This window comes from Argopecten irradians, chromosome 11, assembly GCF_041381155.1.
Source record: "Argopecten irradians isolate NY chromosome 11, Ai_NY, whole genome shotgun sequence".
Lineage (NCBI taxonomy): Eukaryota > Metazoa > Mollusca > Bivalvia > Pectinida > Pectinidae > Argopecten > Argopecten irradians.
This window is the reverse complement of record NC_091144.1, coordinates 14,861,658-14,881,415: the sequence shown is the minus strand read 5'-3', so window position 1 is coordinate 14,881,415 and position 19,758 is coordinate 14,861,658. Positions and strand designations below refer to the sequence as shown.

Genomic DNA, 19,758 nt, shown 5'->3' with positions numbered 1-19,758 from the left:
ATTTTGCAGCACAATGGGGTGCAATTAACCCTTCGGCGAGTGACAGCCTGTAGTGTACATTTATAGTTCAATATGTGCTGTCACTACACCATGGTTAACGTTGTTGTCCGCTTTAAGTGTTACGTCCGGAACTCCGTATTCGGTTTTCGGGTTTTACTGTTAGAATAAATTAGTTGTTAGATCACCGCCATTTGCATGAGTTGTGTTTTGAGTGTCGACGGAACCCAAGACATTACACAGCCGAAGGCCAGATCTACCAACATGTAGCCATGATCTTCGACATAACACTAAGATGTGCGATGACTAGAAAATGTGCCATGTGTGACGTTAAATTTGTAGCGAAATTTATATGTAGTGCATTTAATTATCGGTAACATATGTTTTTCTTACATAAATTTGTGTCTGTTTACTACTGAATTTCATCGTGAAACACATATATACGGTATTGTGCATATCATATGATATTTGAGTCTCAACACATTAGATCATATTACAATATTACAATAACAACCTACATTACGAAGTATCTCAACATCAAAATGCATTATAAAAATCCAGCAGAGGGCGCCTAACGTCACGTCATTAAGAAATAAAAACATTCGACACTAGAGGTAATCCAAACCTCTAACCATAATGATATCAGTCACTTATTTTGATTCAAATTCGTAACTTTATAGCAACAATACCACTCAAATGGCATGACATTAAATTTTACAACCAGCATTAGAGGATGACAGTGGCTAGTGTCACCCCGAGGATATTACTGTCACCCGAGGGTGACAGTGATATTCCGAGGGGTGACCCTAGACACTGTCACCATCTGATGCAGGTAGTTTTTATTTCATTATACCAAAAGTCTAGTATCAAAACTAGTTTTTAAGTATTTACAATCTATTGAAACACTTTAACTTATTTTAGCAAAAGTCAAAAACTCGCGGTCGGCATGGAAATAGCATATCAGCTTCTACTCAGTAGCGCTTATTACAATTGTATTGTAAAATAGAATACTCACAATAGGCATTCAGTAAGATAATCTTGTTTTCTTGTCTCTTGCGTTTGTTAAAACATTAACGTTTTTGTAAATTTAAAAGAATTTGTGTGTCTCCCCTCGTGTGTTGTCATTATTAACAACGTCACGAAAACGCTTGTAATCGTGTGTCTTCCGTTCACCTAATCACCGACGGGATTATTAAAAATCAACATATATCACTTGGACGGTAAGCGAAAATTTGTAAACGGAAAGCTCCGTACTTATCTTATTAAAAAAGAGATATTGATAAACATAATAAGTTGGCAAAACTATTAATGAACAGCTTCAGATAAATTTTGAAGCGTCGCTTCAAAAAATAAAGATGGCGTCGAATAAAGGATAGAGTGCGCATCTTTATCTTTACCAAATATTTCTCGACCAATCATAATGCAGAATTCTCACTTGAGGTATTATAAAATGTTATAACCATGGTTACTATATCACGATTTCAATATATGTCATTTGCATGATAATTCATTTTGGAGTTTGAAAACTCAAAAAACTGTAAGTAGGGAGAGGGCTTCATATAAGTTGGAAAACTTGCGCCCAATCCCATTGTATATAAAATTACACAATAAAATATGTTAAAATCTAAAATTTGGAGTTTGAAGATATCGGTAACGATAACAAAAAGTAAAAAAAAAGTAATGTATTGTTGCATATATTTTGATATATACTACACCAATAAAACTCGACAATCTGTTCTTTATCAATATATGCAAACCGTGCAAATCTATATCCAGTAAAAGTTTCATTATTAATATTCAATATTTGAACAATACCGCCATCAAACTAAATCATGCATCAGCTCATTTTGTTCGGGCACAAAATTGAAATTGTGTTTTATGTGTTCTAGGAAATAAAAGGGCCAATGTTATATATATTGCAAACGATGTGATGCTTGATATTCCATTCATTTGAATTTGGGTCACTGTTTAAATTGTACTATACCTAACTATGTTTCTGTTTCTGTCATTATTCCAACGAGACATGTCACTGAGACCTTGAGTCTATATGCGTGTAATTTCCGGGGTTAAAGAAATTATATCAACAGGAATATATGGGATAGAGAAGTAATTCTAACCGTGTGGATAAAAAATGTCAAATTTTCGAGACACTGCCCTTTATCAAGACAAACAGAACGAAAACGATTACATGATATTATACGAACAGTTATATGGGTCAATAACAATAGACAAATATTTAGCAGCACAATGGAGTGCAATTGACCCTTCAACCAGTGGCAGTCGAAGGCAGGATCTACCAACATGTAGCTATGATGTTCGGCAGAACACTACGACATGTGCGGTGACTAGAAAATGTGACACGCGTAACGTGATATATAGTGCATGTAATTATCGGTAACATATGTATGTCTTACATGATTGGTGTCTGTTCACTGCTCAATTTCTGCGTTAAATACATATATACAATAGTGTTCATACATGTATTATATGATAATTGAGTCTCAACACATTAGATTCTATTACAACAACAACCTACATTACGAAGAATCTCAACATCAAAATACGTTACAAACAAATCCAGCAGAGGGCCACTGACACCACGTCATTAAAAAAGTTCTAATCAAGAAGTTATCAAAACCTTAAACTATAATGATATCAGTCACTATTCCTTTTTATTTTGATTCAAATTCGTAACTTTAAAGCAACAATACCACTTAAATGCCTTGACATTAAATTTTATACTATATGGTGACAGTGCCTAGTGTCACTCCGAGGATGTCACCGTCATCCGAGGTGTAGGTCATACTACATCCTGCGTTTGTGAAAGCTCGATTAAATTTGGTTTTGTCCCGTCGTCTGTTTACAACATAAGCAACGTCATGAAGACGCTTATAATCGCATGTCTTCTGTTCACCTAATCACCGACGGGTTCATAAATACCAATAAATAACGCCTGGACGGTAAGCGAAAAGGTGTAAACGGAAAGCTCCGTACTTAAATTCTGAAGTGTCGTATAAAAAAAACAAAGATGGCGTCCAAAAAAGAAAACGACTTTTTTTAATGGTTAATATTATGCATTATTATATGGCTGTATGCTTTGCTCGCTCCTGATTGGCTGAAACTACCCTTTCCCGCCACGATACAACACGATATCCACCAGAAAATTCCGAACTACGCATTGTGACATCATCCCAGGTTGATAATATAATTTTAGGCAAAGACTATCTGAGAGCGCATCAGTTAATCCATTCTTTCGTTTGTTGTATTTTTAAATGTGCAATTAAATAGAAATATGTCTGGTAGATCTAAATAAAGGATTTCCAACGGCGAAAGAGTAATCTCCCCTGACCCATCAGTCTTATCGATATTGACATGTGTTTTATTTTTATAGCTTATTGGCTACGCTGAATAACTGTACTGCTTGAAACCATTTATAGAACTATTACTTATTAGAATAATAGCTTTGCTGAATTACTGGTATTGAGTTTATAACAAGAAAAACAATATTGAACATAGAAAACTTCTACTTTCACTTTCTGAAAAAATACGTAACTGCGGTTACAAACTAAATAACGTATATTGCGCGATGCTGGATCTTCTGTTGACTTCCTGTTTCCGGTTTTTGAGAAAGTTTTCCAACTCTCCATATATTGGATGATTTACATAGAATAACGTTACCGAGACACCTCTATCATAGGAGATCGCTGCGCCTTCTATAAGATTTAACCCCCAGGTCGTACCCAAATATAGAAATCTTGTATTGTGACATTATGTAAAATGACGTCACTATCACTTCACATATTGATATAAGATTCCAATGGGTCCAGGTCGTACTCTAATATAGCGTAAAAAAATCCGTGACGTCAAATATCTATTGTGACGTCATCATGCAGCGAGATGTGTCGATGAGCTGCAGGTTTACTGGAATCAATGTGAGCCTTCCAATATTTGTGAGTACATTTTTGTCAGATTTTTCAAATAATAAGTAAAATGTAAAACGCGCAGTTTTCTCTTTTCTATTGATATTATTAACCTTCACTTTTCTCTTCGAAATTATTCAAGAAGACTATTGAGTATCGGGAAAGGGGTTGCTAAATATCATGAAGAGGAAATACATGTTCAAATACATGACTAATTTGGCAAAACTGTTACTAAATAGCTCCAGATAAATTTTGAAGCGTCGCTTCAAAAAACAAAGATGGCGTCGAAAAAAGAAAAGAGTGCGCAACTTTTTCAGGCCGTTAATATTTTGCACTGTCTCGACCAATCAGAATGCAGGATTCTCACTTGAGGTATAATGATATATAAATACTACCTGCATTAGAGGGTGACACTAGGCACTGTCATCCTCTAATGCAGGTAGTATTTATTTTATTATACCAAAAGTCTAGCAACAAAACTAGTTTTCAAATGTTTGCAATCTATTGAAACATTGTAACTGATTTTAGCAAAAGTCGAACAGTCACCGGCGGCAGTAGAAAAGCATATCAGCTTCTACTCAGTAGCGCTAACTATCATTGCATTATAAAAAAAGAATACTCACAATAAGCATTTAGTGAAAATTCTTGTTGTATTGTTTCTTGCGGTTGTTCAAATCTTCACTTTTTTGTAAATCTCAATAAATTTTGGTTTCATCCCATCGTCTGTTTACAACATTAGCAACGTCACGAAGACGCTTGAAATCGCATGTCTTCCGTTCACCTAATCACCGACGGGTTCTTAAAAACCCACATATAGCGCTGGACGGTAAGCGAAAAGGTGTAAACGGAAAGCTCCGTCCTTAATATGATAAAAATATATTGATAAATAGACTAATTTGGCAAAACTATTGCTAAATAGCTCTAGATAAATTTTGAAGTGTCGCTTCAAAAAACAAAGATGGCGTCGAAAAAAGAAACGAGTGCGCATCTTTTTCGGACGGTTAATATTTTGCACTGTCAAAAATACACTATCACCCGTTGCTATGGGGTTGCTGCGAACGTGTCTATTGTTTCCTATTGTTCTAATGTTACCCGCCGTGTGATAGTGTAAAATTCCTAATATCATAATGCTCGGGTGTGACACCGAATTTTCAGTTATCTATGTCGACATCTAAACTAAAATATGTCGAAATCTGGTCTTGAAAGTGGAAATCAAAGGCACCTCTTTCATGGAGCACTGTGCATATGCAGCAAGCCACCATGCAGCAGAGATCGACGTTGATTTTGTTATTGAGGTAAGTTTTTTTTTTATTTCAAAAATTAAGAATTGTGCTAAATATTTTGAATATTAACTTGATATAGTGTTGGACCTAAAAAGTGAACCCTGTTGTACACCTCGGTATGGCAACATTAAATCCTCCCTAGCACAGGCCCCTGGGGCCTTTTGAAGTTTTTAAAGGTATCTTACAGGTTCTCTGTCATAGTACTGGGTTTTGTTAAATTGGTTCGTGGGCAAAATTCAATGGTTAGTGTAACAGGTCCTTTACGAAAATTGGGACCTAGGACCTAAATCGGTATACTTCTAAGTTTTCTGTACGAAACATGCTTGAATGATACTGGCTGATAAATAGTATATGATTTTGTTCTTAAGAAATACTCTTCATATATTGAAAGGTCTCAAGGCTTAATTTCATGGCCCTGGGGTCTGAATTTTCCCTAGAAGAGAGAGTCAAATTTTCCATAGCTTATACAGGGAAACACGTTCAAGAGCATTATTTGCTCAATTTTCATAGGAAATAAAACTGATGTAATGGAATCAAATAATCATTGATTAAAAGGTTAAATTGAAATCATCTCTGATTGATTTCAACGGCATTGTAGGCCAATATATATATGCTTATTTATGTCTTTGTTTAAGGGCAATGGGCTTCTTGTTTTACGATAACGTCATTTATAAATATTTTAATACATTGTTCTGATAACTGGTTAATAATAGTCTATCTAATAATCCAAAATGTTATAGTCGTTTTGTTTCTGTTTCAGTTTACACATTTTGAGAATTGACAAAAACATAGAAAAAAAATCAAATAGCAATTTTATTAGTGGTTTCGTCCATCGTTGTTTACAACATTAGTATAACGTCACGAAGACGCTTTTATGTATGTTTCACCTCACTGACGAACATTGATAAAGCAAACAATTGTAAACGGAAAGCTCCTTACTGGTAAAAAAACAAAGTTCCTTTTGTATAGTTTACTGAGTTTCTCGTATTGATAAATAATCGCGTGATGTACGCCCCATCTCGCCTAGAATATCTAGAGTGCCAGGTCGATACAATATCATCACTTTCGGCTTGTGTAATTTCCTACTGTAGCAGTAATAAGCCGAACGAAAAGGTTATTTAATTTTACAGTAAAAGCACAATATACATACATGATATGTACACACCTATTACGAGCTCATTGATCTAATGAATGTATAAACGAGGTACAATTTGACTTTTTATTTTATGTTTCGAGTTCAAAAACTAAAGCACAAATCAAACAACAAGATTGCAATAAATTTTTTTACAACTTAACAATGACATGTTGAACCCTCACCAGAAGACACATTAGTGACACTAATACATGTAGTAGTAAATGAAAGAATAAAATGTGTAGGCTAAGGCTGAATCAGGATGGACATAGAATTGGTGAAGAATGTTAACGAGAATATTGTATTTTCTCTAGTACTTTTTATGTGTTTTTGCCATCGTCGGAGGTCCGCAGTTCATACTACGCTACGCTTCATGTATCACCGATAGATGCAGTAGCTAAGTGCAGAATACCGTGTGTTACCAACAGTGGGTTTTTTATGGAAGACAGAGCGACTTTCAAGAAGTAAAATATTTATGCTTAACCTGCGTCAAACGCGCAATGAAGTTGCAATACATGATAATATATACCTTGAAATGAATATAAAAACAAGGAACGTTATTGAAGTCATATGCCATAAACAAAGCTCCTAATTGCGAAATATACGGTATACTAAGCCGCTTTAACCAACATTTGACTTGTGTTACTAGGCATGCAAGCTTAGTCCTATACACTTTGTCCTATACACTCTTTCAGTTAGTTATCCTTTTCGAATAGGGCTGTGGAAAGGGGCTTGCTATGAAACATGTGGTATTACAACACCACTTCTACATGTATCATATTATTATATTTAAAGTTTACAAATACAAGCAGTGTTCGACACGTCAGAGATTATATCTGATGAAAAGTACTTTGTTTTGCATATAATGTTGTTTAAGCTAACGAAATAGTACCATGCCAAATCAAAATGTGGAAACAATTTGTCCTGTGGAAAATTTTCTACCATTTTCTTCTTTTCCCCGCACCTCTTCTTCTATAATCCTTCTCTGCCCTTTTTCTGTTGTCAAAAATAGGGCAATACTTTCTATTTAAAACCACTTACTTGTGAATGTGTGGATAGATGTGTATGACGCTATCTCTATTGTAAAAGTTTAATTGTTATATAGTACATGTATTGCTATGAAATGTCTCTGAAAATAAAATAAATATAAATAAAAAAAATCCTGTAGGTACTTATTACTAGGTCTGTAAGGCAACGAACGAGGATTCGAATAGGTCAAACATCTGTCACAAATAGCTCTTTGAAAAAAGTATATGTTGAATAGAATATCAATAGCCTCTACATGATTGCTGCTCCACCTTCTTCAATATGTGTTGGTTCATTGAACGGGTAGTTTTTGCTTTTTCTCGCGCTGGAATAAAAAAAATTGTTGTAAAACAAAATCAATACGTCGATTTATATGATTTGGTATTTGTTACACCAATGAAACTCGGCAATTTGTTCTTTATCAATATACAGAAATCGTTAAAATCCATATCCAGTAAAAGTGGCTGGAAAAACCACATTTGTGAAAAATAAATTACCCCTCAAATCCATAGGCTTTCTGGCTTTTATTCAGTGCAGCTATGTCCTCCATATTTTTTGCAGTAAGGGAAAAGTCAAATATCTGAAATAATCACTGCATAAAGTTATACACAGTAAAACACGTTTATAACGAACATGCTAACAACAAAACTAATAATGTTAAGATTTCTTTGGTCTCCAGAGGTTCATTATAACAGGGCGTAACTGTGTTATACTATTGTAACAGAGAAGGGTGCCGCCAGCCGTGCTCGAACCCGCGACCACGGAATTACTGGTCCGCCGCTCTGCCGTCTGAGCTAAAGCTAGAAGGCGATCATATCACTATTTACAATTAAAACCTGTTACACTGTAAATGGTTTCAGTAGCAGTAATGCAATAGATAATCAATGGTGTGAACCTAAAAGCAACGAATTTAAAACCCGACAACAATCTTTTAGACTAACAACATAAGCCAATGGGAGGTGTCGAGGTATACAGAGATATTAAATGGCTTTCTTCGCCTTAGACACAATAAGATAATGCCTCCTAAATAATTCGAAAATCCTGCTACTTCATTTTTTTCATTTCCAATTGCATACAACTTTCATCGTTCGTTAGCTTTAAGACATATTACATCTAGTAGTTTATTGCATATATTTGAGAACATAAATAAATTGGTGATTGTTTTAAGAATAGACGAATGTTGAATATATATGGTACGTCAACCTCGATTCTCCAGGAATTCCGATCACGTACAATCTCTACACCCCTGGACTATCTCATAGTAAAACTGGAGGCAACAGAACAGGTAATATACAAAATGTAGTCATTTGATGTACATCAAAAGAGCCGTATAACGATACACTGTGTTCGAATGTGTGGTTTTGATGTAGAGCGATTTGTTCCCCTGTTTTACTTTGAGATAGTCCAGTGGTATGGGTTATCGTAAGTGATAAGGTCCCCTGCAATATCGAGGATGATGGTACGTGTATTATATTTATCTCATTACTAACGTGTAGATTGTCAGCCAATCTCTTGGGGTTTGAACTTTTCGGTATGACAGCGTAACCTCTCTGCACTCCCCAGCGTAGCACAACCTGTGTAAAAGAATACAGATGTTACAGTTGTATTTTAATATCTATGCAGCTATACAATGCATTATATCAACGCCGCGTTTCATTATGTTATTCCGTCGTTTTGTAGACAGATAAGAAGGGGATGTAAATTACAGTCAATCAGATTGTAAAAACGAGTATAAATACCTGCGCTGGCGTCCGCTGATGCATTTTGCCTATCTGTTTCACAATGTCCTCCTCTAGAAGTACAGGGTCCCCCTTTTGTACCCTGCAATTACGAGTTATATATACATAATATATCATTGTCACCTCTAGAAGTACAGGGTCCCCCTTTTGTACCCTGCAATTAAGGGTTATATATACATAATATATCATTGTCACCTCTAGAAGTACAGGGTCCCCCTTTTGTACCCTGCAATTAAGGGTTATATATACATAATATGTCATTGTCACCTCTAGAAGTACAGGGTCCCCCTTTTGTACCCTGCAATTACGGGTTATATATACATAATATATCATTGTCACCTCTAGAAGTACAGGGTCCCCCTTTTGTACCCTGCAATTACGGGTTATATTTACATAATATATCATTGTCACCTCTAGGTATACAGGGTCCCCTTTTTGTACCCTGCAATTACGGGTTATATTTACATAATATATCATTGTCACCTCTAGGTATACAGGGTCCCCCTTTTGTACCCTGCAATTACGGGTTATATATACATTATACATCATTGTCACCTCTAGAAGTACAGGGCCCCACTTTTGTACCCTGCAATTACGGGTTATATATACATAATATATCATTGTCACCTCTAGAAGTACAGGGCCCCACTTTTGTACCCTGCAATTACGGGTTATATATACATAATATATCATTGTCACCTCTAGAAGTACAGGGCCCCACTTTTGTACCCTGCAATTACGGGTTATATTTACATGATATATCATTGACATCTATAGTTTTGGTTGTGTGATGTTTACAGACAAAGATATAGTGTTTTTCAGTATGAGCAACAGTAGATGTATTAAGAGCAAATTATTGTTTTCAAAGTAAATGATCCTGTCAAAGAACGATTGCTGAGATTTGCGTTGGTCCTATTCTAACTGCAAATTATACGGAATATTTTCTCATTATGCATACTGAAGATATTCAAGATAATGCGACAAGTCGGGTCGCAATTCACTTAGCAATATTACTTTGACGGCATAATTGACTTTGAAAAAACAATTTGTTTAAGGATTAACTCGATTGGATTTTTATGTTCTCGAGATAAAACACAACTCTGAACTCTAGAAAAAAAACCGGTTATGACGAGAATGTAGTGTTTTATGAGGAGAGTACATTGAGTTAGGTGTTACACTGTACTTACATTACGTAAACACAAAATCCGTGAGTGACGCATATATTTGAATAATTGCGGCAGTGTATCTGTCTGTCTGAGATATCACAAACGGCAATGTCCTATATTTATATTTTTAACGACCGATAAAGCATTTAACAAATAAGAATTTAGGACTGTTAAAAAGCATCGAATGTAATAAAATATAGTCTCAAGTCGTATATTATAACACAATAAAATAACGCACCGTTTATATAACTTCCATATATTTATTACTCATTTTTGGAGACAATTTTTTCATCGTACTTGTGTATAAAATCTAGGTCTGTTATGTATCGTTAGATGTTTGATTGATTATGACCAGTGGATTAAGATAATTATTTGCGAAAATATTGAACAGGATACAAATGAACAAACATGTGCATATTTCTAATGCAAAACGAGTCTAAAAATTCAAACTTCAGGTCCAGAATCGATAGATGTTACAGGCTCATTATTGATAACTCCATTATTTTATGGAAATTCGCAAAATCTAGACAGTAATGCAAATAAAGTCATATATGCTCTGATTTCCCACTATTTGTATTGGCTACTGCATTGTCACGTGACGTTCAATATACATAATATGGCATCGGTTTTTCCATTTTCAGAAACGCCGAGTCAATATTCCTTTGCGAACTTCATTGTCCAAACGGCGCTTTCTTCAGGATTGTTCTTCTTGTGATAAATATTCACATGAGATATTGTTTTTGACATTTGTTAAGAAACGTAATATAAAAATTAAGGACCTTTGTCTCGGTACATATGGTGTTATATTAACCAAGGATTATGTCCTTGTATTACACCCTCGGCCATTGTTTATTCTACTAGGGCGATTATTATACAATTATCGACCTATTTTCAGGTGGATACGGGTTATCAACCCGAGTAAGTGATATTTCCCGAGGTCAGAGGCCGAGGGTTATATCATTTTCCTCATTGAATGAAGGAAACTCCCGTTACTAGACTCGCCAGAGGTATCTGGACTGAGTCCAGTAACCTCGCGTGCTTTTTGCCGCCGATTTCGGGGTTGATATCGCAGTTGATGAATACTTCTGAGAAACGTTTGGCCAGTCAAAATACAGCAAAAGCACCAGTCATATAATTATACAATCAACAAAGGTCCAAAATTGATATATAAAGTATAAAATAGCTAAGTACTCTATCAAATAGATATATAATGCGATACTTACCAGGGTCTAGCCGGCGCTCCGAGAGGGGCGTACGCCACCACAGGTGTATCCCTTCTTTGACAGTATTGGATTAACTTCTCATTGACATAATAGGGAGACACCTCGACCTAAACGTCATAAAAATAAAAAAAAAATATTCTATTTCATTTGAGGCTTAGAATACACTGTAAAGTCATAATAACACTATAGGAGTATGTGTCACAAAATCATAATAGATTGCACATGGATACTGACTTGCGGAATGAAACGGTGCGAAGCCTTCAACGTAAAGGTTTTTTATAGCATACTAATAAATCGTATTTATTTATAAATTGTATTCTTATTGGTAGCTTCACATTTGTAAAACAATCTATACAATCTTTCTTATACATATGTATAGTGTTTTATTTTTTAATTGCATACGTTTTCGTTAGTTGTGTGCATATATTTAGTACAATACTTCTTACTTATATTGATTATTACTATACATCAACACATTTGTGTAATGTGCCTCTTTTATGAACTTGCATAATTGAAATAATGGAAAATCGACGTTGATTTTATTACGAAATTTTTCATCGGCCTACCCATCCATCCAATCAGAACGTACCTGATTACACACAGGTCGGTACCGCAGTCCAGGTGTATCCAGTAATCTCTGTAGCTGTTCACAGTTAAAGTTTGACACACCAATATACCTTACGGATCCCTCGTCAACAAACGACTCTAATTTCTGTAAAAAACATCATGAACATTTCAAGATTTACTTGAATATATTATTATATGCTATGACGATATGATGAGGGTACATTCTGCATATTGCGTTTTAAGCTCCATATCATAAAAATCTGTTTCATATTAATCCTTATTAAAATTACAAATATCATTCTGAACGTTTTCTATGACGTCATTCTGCCGTTGTTTCTGTGAATCACAGATAGATGGCGTTACAAACCCCGACGTCATGTTTACGTTAATACGTAATAACATATTTCTAAGCCAGTGAAAATGTTCGTTTCAATCAAAATTGAATTATTAACATATACAGAAAACACTAACATCATATACAAGAGATTCTGATACAATTACATATATAATGTTTTGATGACTGAGTAGTGTATACAAGTTATTTATAAATCAAGATTTTAGACGATCTTAGATGAAAACTTGGTATACCGATCATACAGGTTTATGTTATGCAATATTTGGGATAAATGATATCTTTACCTTCCAAGTGTCTACGTAATCTACATCTGATAAACAAAATGTCCCATCCTCTTCTTTTGGGAAATGCTCATCTGATTCCTAGAAAAATAAGTTGATCCTAGCTATTAGTTAGCTTTCTATCTCCAAGTACTTACATGACATTCTGTGTTTGAAAAGTAAATAGGTTTACATTGATTGTGACGTCACGTGTTTGCAAATTTGACGTAATACTTTTCGGAGAAATTGAAGCGAGTTTCGCTGACAAATTCATGACGTCACAATGGATATCTACCCACAAGTGGGATGGAAAAGATGGAAAGGCGGAGCAATTAAATTCGTTTCTATTCACTTCATGCCTGAATCAAAACTATAACCTATATTTTGCCACGAAATTTAGGGAAGTTGCGCGAGAAGAAATTACAAGCAAAGAAATATGTTTTTCGAGAGAAAAGATTATCTTTGTATCTAATTTCTGAATGGTCTGAAAATCTAGCTTCAGCGTACTGAGAACTTCACTTCCAAATCTGGTACGCAAATGATTTACCTTAAGTCCAAACGGCACCTGTATAAGTAGGAGGTCAAGGTACTCCAGGCCAAGATCAGCTAATGTATTGTCTAAAGATTCCTTCGTTTTATCTGGATGTAAGTTTGTTCCCCAAATCTTAAAAATAAACAAATAAAATCAAGAGTTGTACAGTGTATATGCACACGTTTGTTATTTAACCACTTGGTTTATTGTTATATCTTCGCATTGACATATAGGTATATTGTTTTCGCTACTGAAAAATATTTCTTTAATGTAATGTGTAGATATAATCATATAGTGCATAGCTGATTCAGATGTAATATGTTTGATGCGGAAGTGAGTAATATTTACAATGCATGCATGATTGTATATCTGAATATTACATACCTTGTATGACAGATGCTTGTTTAGCTATATAAATATGTTAAAACAATGCATGTCTGTTACATATATACAAACATACTTTTGATGTGATAAAGAAATCATCTCGATCTATTGTCCCCGTGCCGATGGTTGTCTTCTCTCTCAAAACGTCGCCGATTTCCTTTTCATTTTTGTGTAGAGCTGCACAGTCAATGTGACGATAGCCTATATCGATAGCTTCTCTGAGTGCAGGTCCAATTTCATCTGGGTTCTACAAGGTGCAACCAAGATAGGAAAAGACATATATTGTTATTGTCTGCCGAATTGTTAACTTCCACAATATTTTTGTGAACTAAATGAGCCAAACAGTCTTTAGATATACTTTACAATATTGCAGCAGCTTAGCTGTGATATAAAAACTTGGTATGACCTTAACGTTGTTATATGGATAGCTTAGCATTATTGCAATAATCTTTTAATATTAAGTAGTTTAACATATTACTGTTGAAATTGGTCATTTTGTTTTTTCAATTGTTTTATTTTTAGTAATCATGTACAGTGTATATAGAAATATAGAATTAACTTTGATTTTAGGGTTACTGCGACCAGTTCGACTAATGCAATGATATCGATCCCTATCGAGTGCGTTAAATCTAACAAAGGGTATAACTTGCGTTAAATCTAACAAAGGGTATAGACCTAAATAACAACAAACTCATCATATGCAGTTAGATGCTCGGTCTCTAAAGGATATCTGAAAATATTTACTTTTGCCACAGCGACTCCCATTGCTATAATGAAAATCGTAATCTGCAATATGATCCAATAAATGCAGCATAGACTTGGTGTAGTAATATCAACATTAATGGATGCGAGTGTTGTTTACTGACAACCATGTAAGTCCGCGCGGGAAAATTGACATTGTGGTTGAATGAACCAGTTTGGTTATGAAACTTAAAAATAAATCTTTTAAATTTCTTGTAAGTATTTGAAAGCAAACTTAAAAGCTATTGATAAACATAGAAATTTTGTTGTTTTTTTTTTTAATTTTTTTGTAGGGACTATTTTTTATAACATTGAACTTGGCTGTTGAGGTTAAATGGCTGAAGCGGTAAATTCAAATGCTCACTCGCATTTAAATTATGTTTTACTTTGAACTAGAAAGCAAAATGTAAATATAACAAGTAAATGATTGTTAGATTGCATTTATTGGAGATATAAATGCAATCTGAGTGGTAAATCTCCAATAGAAGCATTCTAACAATTCTTTAATTGTTAAACAAAACACTTGTCATTGTTTATTTATTCTATCTAGCACAAACTTTGGGGATTGTGAAAGAGTGTTGATTCCCAATCGTACATACAGTAATTACATTTTAATGCAAACTTCATCAGATTACACGCATCTGTAAAAATTTTAGGCTACACTTTTGTGTTTAATCAATGATTTTTGGTGCAATTCTCATGCTGGTATTCTTGTACCACTGATGAACCAAATGCTTCAAAGTAATAAAGAACTGAGCTCATGCACCGTAAAACACATAATTGCCCCACTCAATGATTTATAAGTTCCTTGTAAATCCTTGGTCCCACTGTGTCGTATTTTGTTTTAAGATGGATTTTAGGTAATAATCGCCTTTTGTTAAGTTGTCACTTGTACATTCAGTTATTTCATACTTATTCCTATTTTTTGTTTATCAACTCTTTATGTTTTTTGGTTTGTGTAAACATACATGTATGAAAGAATGATAGCGTGAAACAGATGGAGTGAGAGTCAGGATAAATGTTTTGTTGATGTTGAATATGTAAGTTATGTACTTGAGAATGAAAGGGTTGAGAGTTGTTTAGGTGTTTAGGTGGGAATGAATGTGTGTGTGATGATTGAGAGCCCTCGTGTGTGGGGACATTTGTTTGTAAGGAGGCTGACCCCAGGGCCCCAACCCTGGCAGTTTCTATGATAGAATAGTCTGGTCAATAAAAAAAAAATTTCCACCTAAAAAAAAAAAAAGTTGTCACTTGTAGATACTTTTTATACGTCCTACGAAGTAAAGGAATAGTAGAGTATACATATCTATACTAGGTATTCCAACGCCAGCCTCGGTGTCATCACTTCAATACCTAATGTAGTGTAGTGCATTATGTAGATATACCCGTAATAATGGTATATCGTCAGAGCCTTACCGTGGACAATCTGTGAGTTACCAAACTAGATTGTTAATATATCTATAGAAGATCATGCCATTTGTTTTAGATTCATAGATTAAAACGATGAGAAAACGTCCCATAGCATACACAGATCTTCTATATATATCAGAGATTTGACGGTTAGGATAATAAAACTCAAGGGTATTGATAGCCAACACGATAGTTCAGTGCTTGCTGTATGGTCCTATATCAGAAGGTATTGTTCGAGATAACTACATTTCCGTATGGTTAGCTAAGCACCATTGAGTTACCCTGATACACAGTGTACTAACATATTATATCAATAAAACTTAGATTAGTACTTTAGTGAATTTGGTATTATCACTTAAGATAAGGAACAAATGATTGAGAGATAAAAGACGTAATTTCAAGCAGTCGTGGGTTTTGAATAGTACGGGGAAACTAGTATTTACAGCTTTGTCTGCAGTAAGGAATTTGAAATGAGAGAGGAAGAATCGAGCGGGGCGTAACTGTGGGATCACATATGTTAACGTTGCTTACTGCTACTATGGTGATTTGTATTTAACATGGTAAAGCATGTCGTGCTGGTGTCTTCATAGTTTCAAAAGATAGACATGTATCTCTTGGTAACTATTCTTTAAATGGCAATCGTATATATCTATTTTCTTGTGAGTTTTGGAACGAAAGTTTAAATTTCAAATAATCTTATTACAAAGGATGTTTAATATTTGATGTCCTTATGTATTACTCTGTACCCTGATGTTGTATCACTGAACGTTAAAACATGCTACATACACAATGTAATTTCAACACGACATGTCGGTTATTTAAGATCAAGGTGACAAATCATTTCACAAAAGGCGGCAGTCTTTATGCATTTAAATAACCGTTTCGGGTGAGTAGGGTTCATTGAAGTAGGAAATAGTTATAGCTACCGACATAGTTCTGACAACACATACAGACTTGGTAGATTATTATCTACATCTATTATTATTTTGTTTTTCGTGAAATTTTATATAGGTCTTTTTAAATAGAAAACCCGCTTTAGCTTTTTAATAAATGACAAGACAAGTGATTAAGAGATATTCTTTACTCTATTTGAACATTTTTCTTCTCTTATAGTCAACAATTTACCTCTCCATGTAATAAAGGAATCGTTTGGCTTAGATCTGTTTATGAATGTAATAATTATTGTAATTTATCTGTTTTCCGTAAATGGTTGTAGGAGATATTCGTTTCATATAATCGCAGCAATGTTGAGCAGTTAAGGTAAATATATTTGAAACTCTAAATCTGTATAACCACAATCCTTAACGACTTGCTCAGAGTGAAGAATTCAATAATCATATGATTAAAATGTATGTGTATAAATATGAATGTTATACACAAACATTCATTTTTGTGTATATAAAATATCTTGCATTAAAATGTAATTAAAAGTATTTAAATCTAAATGATAATTTTCCATATTTAAGATAAATTTAAGTAGTGTTCTAATCAAGCAAAAACATAAAGACGGGCATACTTTATCGTTCCTTGTTGTTTAAAAGTATCAATAGGTTACTGAATTACTATGTTTGTAGTTATACGATACACTAAAGCAGATGAAAAAGAAACTTACCTGCACCGTTCCTAAACCAACATAATGGCAGAAGTCATGACCATTCAGAAACCGCATCCGAGGAGATCTGTATTTGGCGGCAGCCATGTTGACTACCTTCTCATTAGTTCTCAGTACGCATGGGGTCTGTTAGGTGTTTAATGCGTGAATTATTTCATGTTACGTGTATCAATTAGTCGTAACGAAGACTGAATAAGCAAAGCGTTCATTTGTCCATGACTTAAAATCTTTATTGTTTATTGTTACTGGGCTTTATCTCAGTGCTATTAATTGTTTGCTATGAGTTTAAAGTTTAAAGGTTGATTAATCTCTGGCACATAAAACATAAAGTGAGTGGGACTACTGGTTTGTCTGTTGTCAGTGTAATGTGACTGGGTAAGTAATGCTTGTTCGGTGTCTTCGGCGGCATACTTCAGTGAGATAACGCTATAATATAAACAGGGTTCCACTATTATAAGGAGATATAACAAGAAAATACCGCCTTCTCCTTAACCATACAGGCATTCACACAATGCAGCCCATATGTAGGACCGTCCTTAAATTACCCTGATTGCCAGTAATATGATGTGAAAGCTATAATAAAACAAACAAAATAAATATACCAGAGTTTGTACTCACGGGGTGAAATGGAGGGAAGAAACCCTGGTATATCTGAATGAGGCTACGATGAGGCTAACTGAATATCATAACAAAACATGCTTAAACGCTGCCTGGATCGTATATAAGGTGCATAATTGATTTCCAAAAAACATAATTTCATATCTATACTGTAATAATTAGAGATACATAAGTATATCTAAATATTTAAAGATTATCTACGAGCAGTGACCTGTGAGAATATTTAAAATAAGAGCAATGCTGGGAGCTCAGAGGATAAAGCATTGCTATTTTAAAATAAATGCTAATTTTCGTAGATATTTTGATAATGTTTTCGTGAATAGCCTTTGCGAAGTCTTCACATTCATAAGATCCATGGTATATATATCAATAGATATACAATTAAAAAATAAAAGGTATACGTTAGTAATATAACGATACGGAGAGATATTTAATTTTTGAAATTTCCAAAGTGATCTCCTTCTTTATTAGAAGTATAATGGTTAAGTGTGTTTAATATATACTAGAGTTATCTCCCTTCAGACAGGAAGGAATACTAGGAATACAATAAATTGTAGCTCGGATTCAATTTTTAATTTACATTATGTAGGTCAAACATACTTTATCACTTTACGATTATGTCAATAAAATCTCAGGGTAAATAAAACAAATAAAATATCTAGATTTCATTTTTCATCTGGGAATAATTTAACTGGGGCTTTACTTTCATGGTAGATCCGGAATTGTGATAAAGAAAGTTAAACCAGTACTTTTCTTGGTATTAGGATGTGCGAGGAAGGATGTGCGAGGACATGATTAGATGAGGAGGTGAAGGTCATCACAACGGCGATAATAGATGAAATCGATCAGGCCAAAGAAAGGTTGGACTCCGTACGTGACACTCTTATATCTGACGTTAAACAAAGATACGAGACAGAAAAACAGAAATTACAACGCCAGCAAAAACGAATCCAATCATTCCAAAAGGAAGTAAAGAACTGCAGTAAGGTCATGACGTCAATCACTAACACAGGGACACGCCGCCAAGTGTTTGTCGCGTCCCAAAAGATGAAATCCCAACTTGTCAGTCATTACCAACAACTGAAATCAGAACTGGCAAATGACGTGGACACCAACCTCAAATTCAACCCGGGAACCATTCTTACGACGCTCGTCACTGCTGCGTAGGTGAGGTCGAGGCGGCGAAGATTCCCTCTAGGAAAACGTCAGATATCATTACCCAGATGGATAGACATCTAGATAAACTCGTGCATTATTTGAGTCCTATCTACTCGATGGACTATGAAGGCGAACATCAGGCTAGTAAAGGTTGTCACGAGAAACAACATTGGTCTTGGTGAAGTAGATCTCGCTGGCGGAACATTTTTACAAGATGGACGGCTACTGATTGCTGACTATTCTAATGAAAGTCATGTTTGATGGGAGATTTAAGGTTGCCGACACTCTCCTTGTTACGGGAAAACCAACTGGTGTCGCGTTAGGCATTAAAATCGCGGATATCCTTGTGTGTATGAATCAACAAGAAATTGTTCAGTATTCAATGCGAATGGGAAGCGAACTTGTTAAGGAAAACAAGTTATCTGTCTCCCATCCAGTTTGGTCTGTAGCAGCTTTCGACAATGTTATGATAGTAGGAGGGGATAACTGTATTAGTCGAATATCGTTAGGGGGTAAAAAATAGATACATTTGACATTAATGGCAATTGGTCTGATGTCGTGCACGGACGACGCAAACCAGACGTACTTTTTCAGTGATGGGCAAAGTATAGTTTGCAAGAGGCTTGAAGGGAAAG

General features: G+C 34.8%; 1 protein-coding gene across 1 annotated transcript; it reads right to left on the bottom strand.

Annotated features, from left to right (window-relative positions):
- Positions 1-6,405: 6,405 nt before the first annotated feature.
- On the bottom strand, positions 6,406-17,877 carry LOC138334821 (aldo-keto reductase family 1 member B7-like). Its single transcript, XM_069283580.1, has 10 exons — positions 17,348-17,877; positions 13,661-13,831; positions 13,216-13,332; positions 12,693-12,770; positions 12,076-12,198; positions 11,487-11,593; positions 9,098-9,179; positions 8,849-8,932; positions 7,856-7,938; positions 6,406-7,683 (listed from the first exon to the last, which is right to left on the bottom strand). Exons 1-10 carry the CDS (start codon positions 17,432-17,434, stop codon positions 7,611-7,613), a joined length of 1,005 nt encoding a protein of 334 aa, XP_069139681.1. The 5' UTR covers positions 17,435-17,877; the 3' UTR covers positions 6,406-7,610.
- Between the last annotated feature and the right edge of the window lie 1,881 nt (positions 17,878-19,758).

Excerpts from the sequence above, each read along its gene's own strand:
- LOC138334821 (XM_069283580.1), bottom strand. The coding sequence starts at position 17,434 with ATGGCTGCCGCCAAATACAGATCTCCTCGGATGCGGTTTCTGAATGGT. Across the intron at positions 13,333-13,660 it reads ATTTCTTTATCACATCAAAA|ATTTGGGGAACAAACTTACA; the intron begins GTATGTTTGTAT and ends TTTATTTTTAAG. Across the intron at positions 12,771-13,215 it reads AGGTGCCGTTTGGACTTAAG|GAATCAGATGAGCATTTCCC; the intron begins GTAAATCATTTG and ends TTATTTTTCTAG.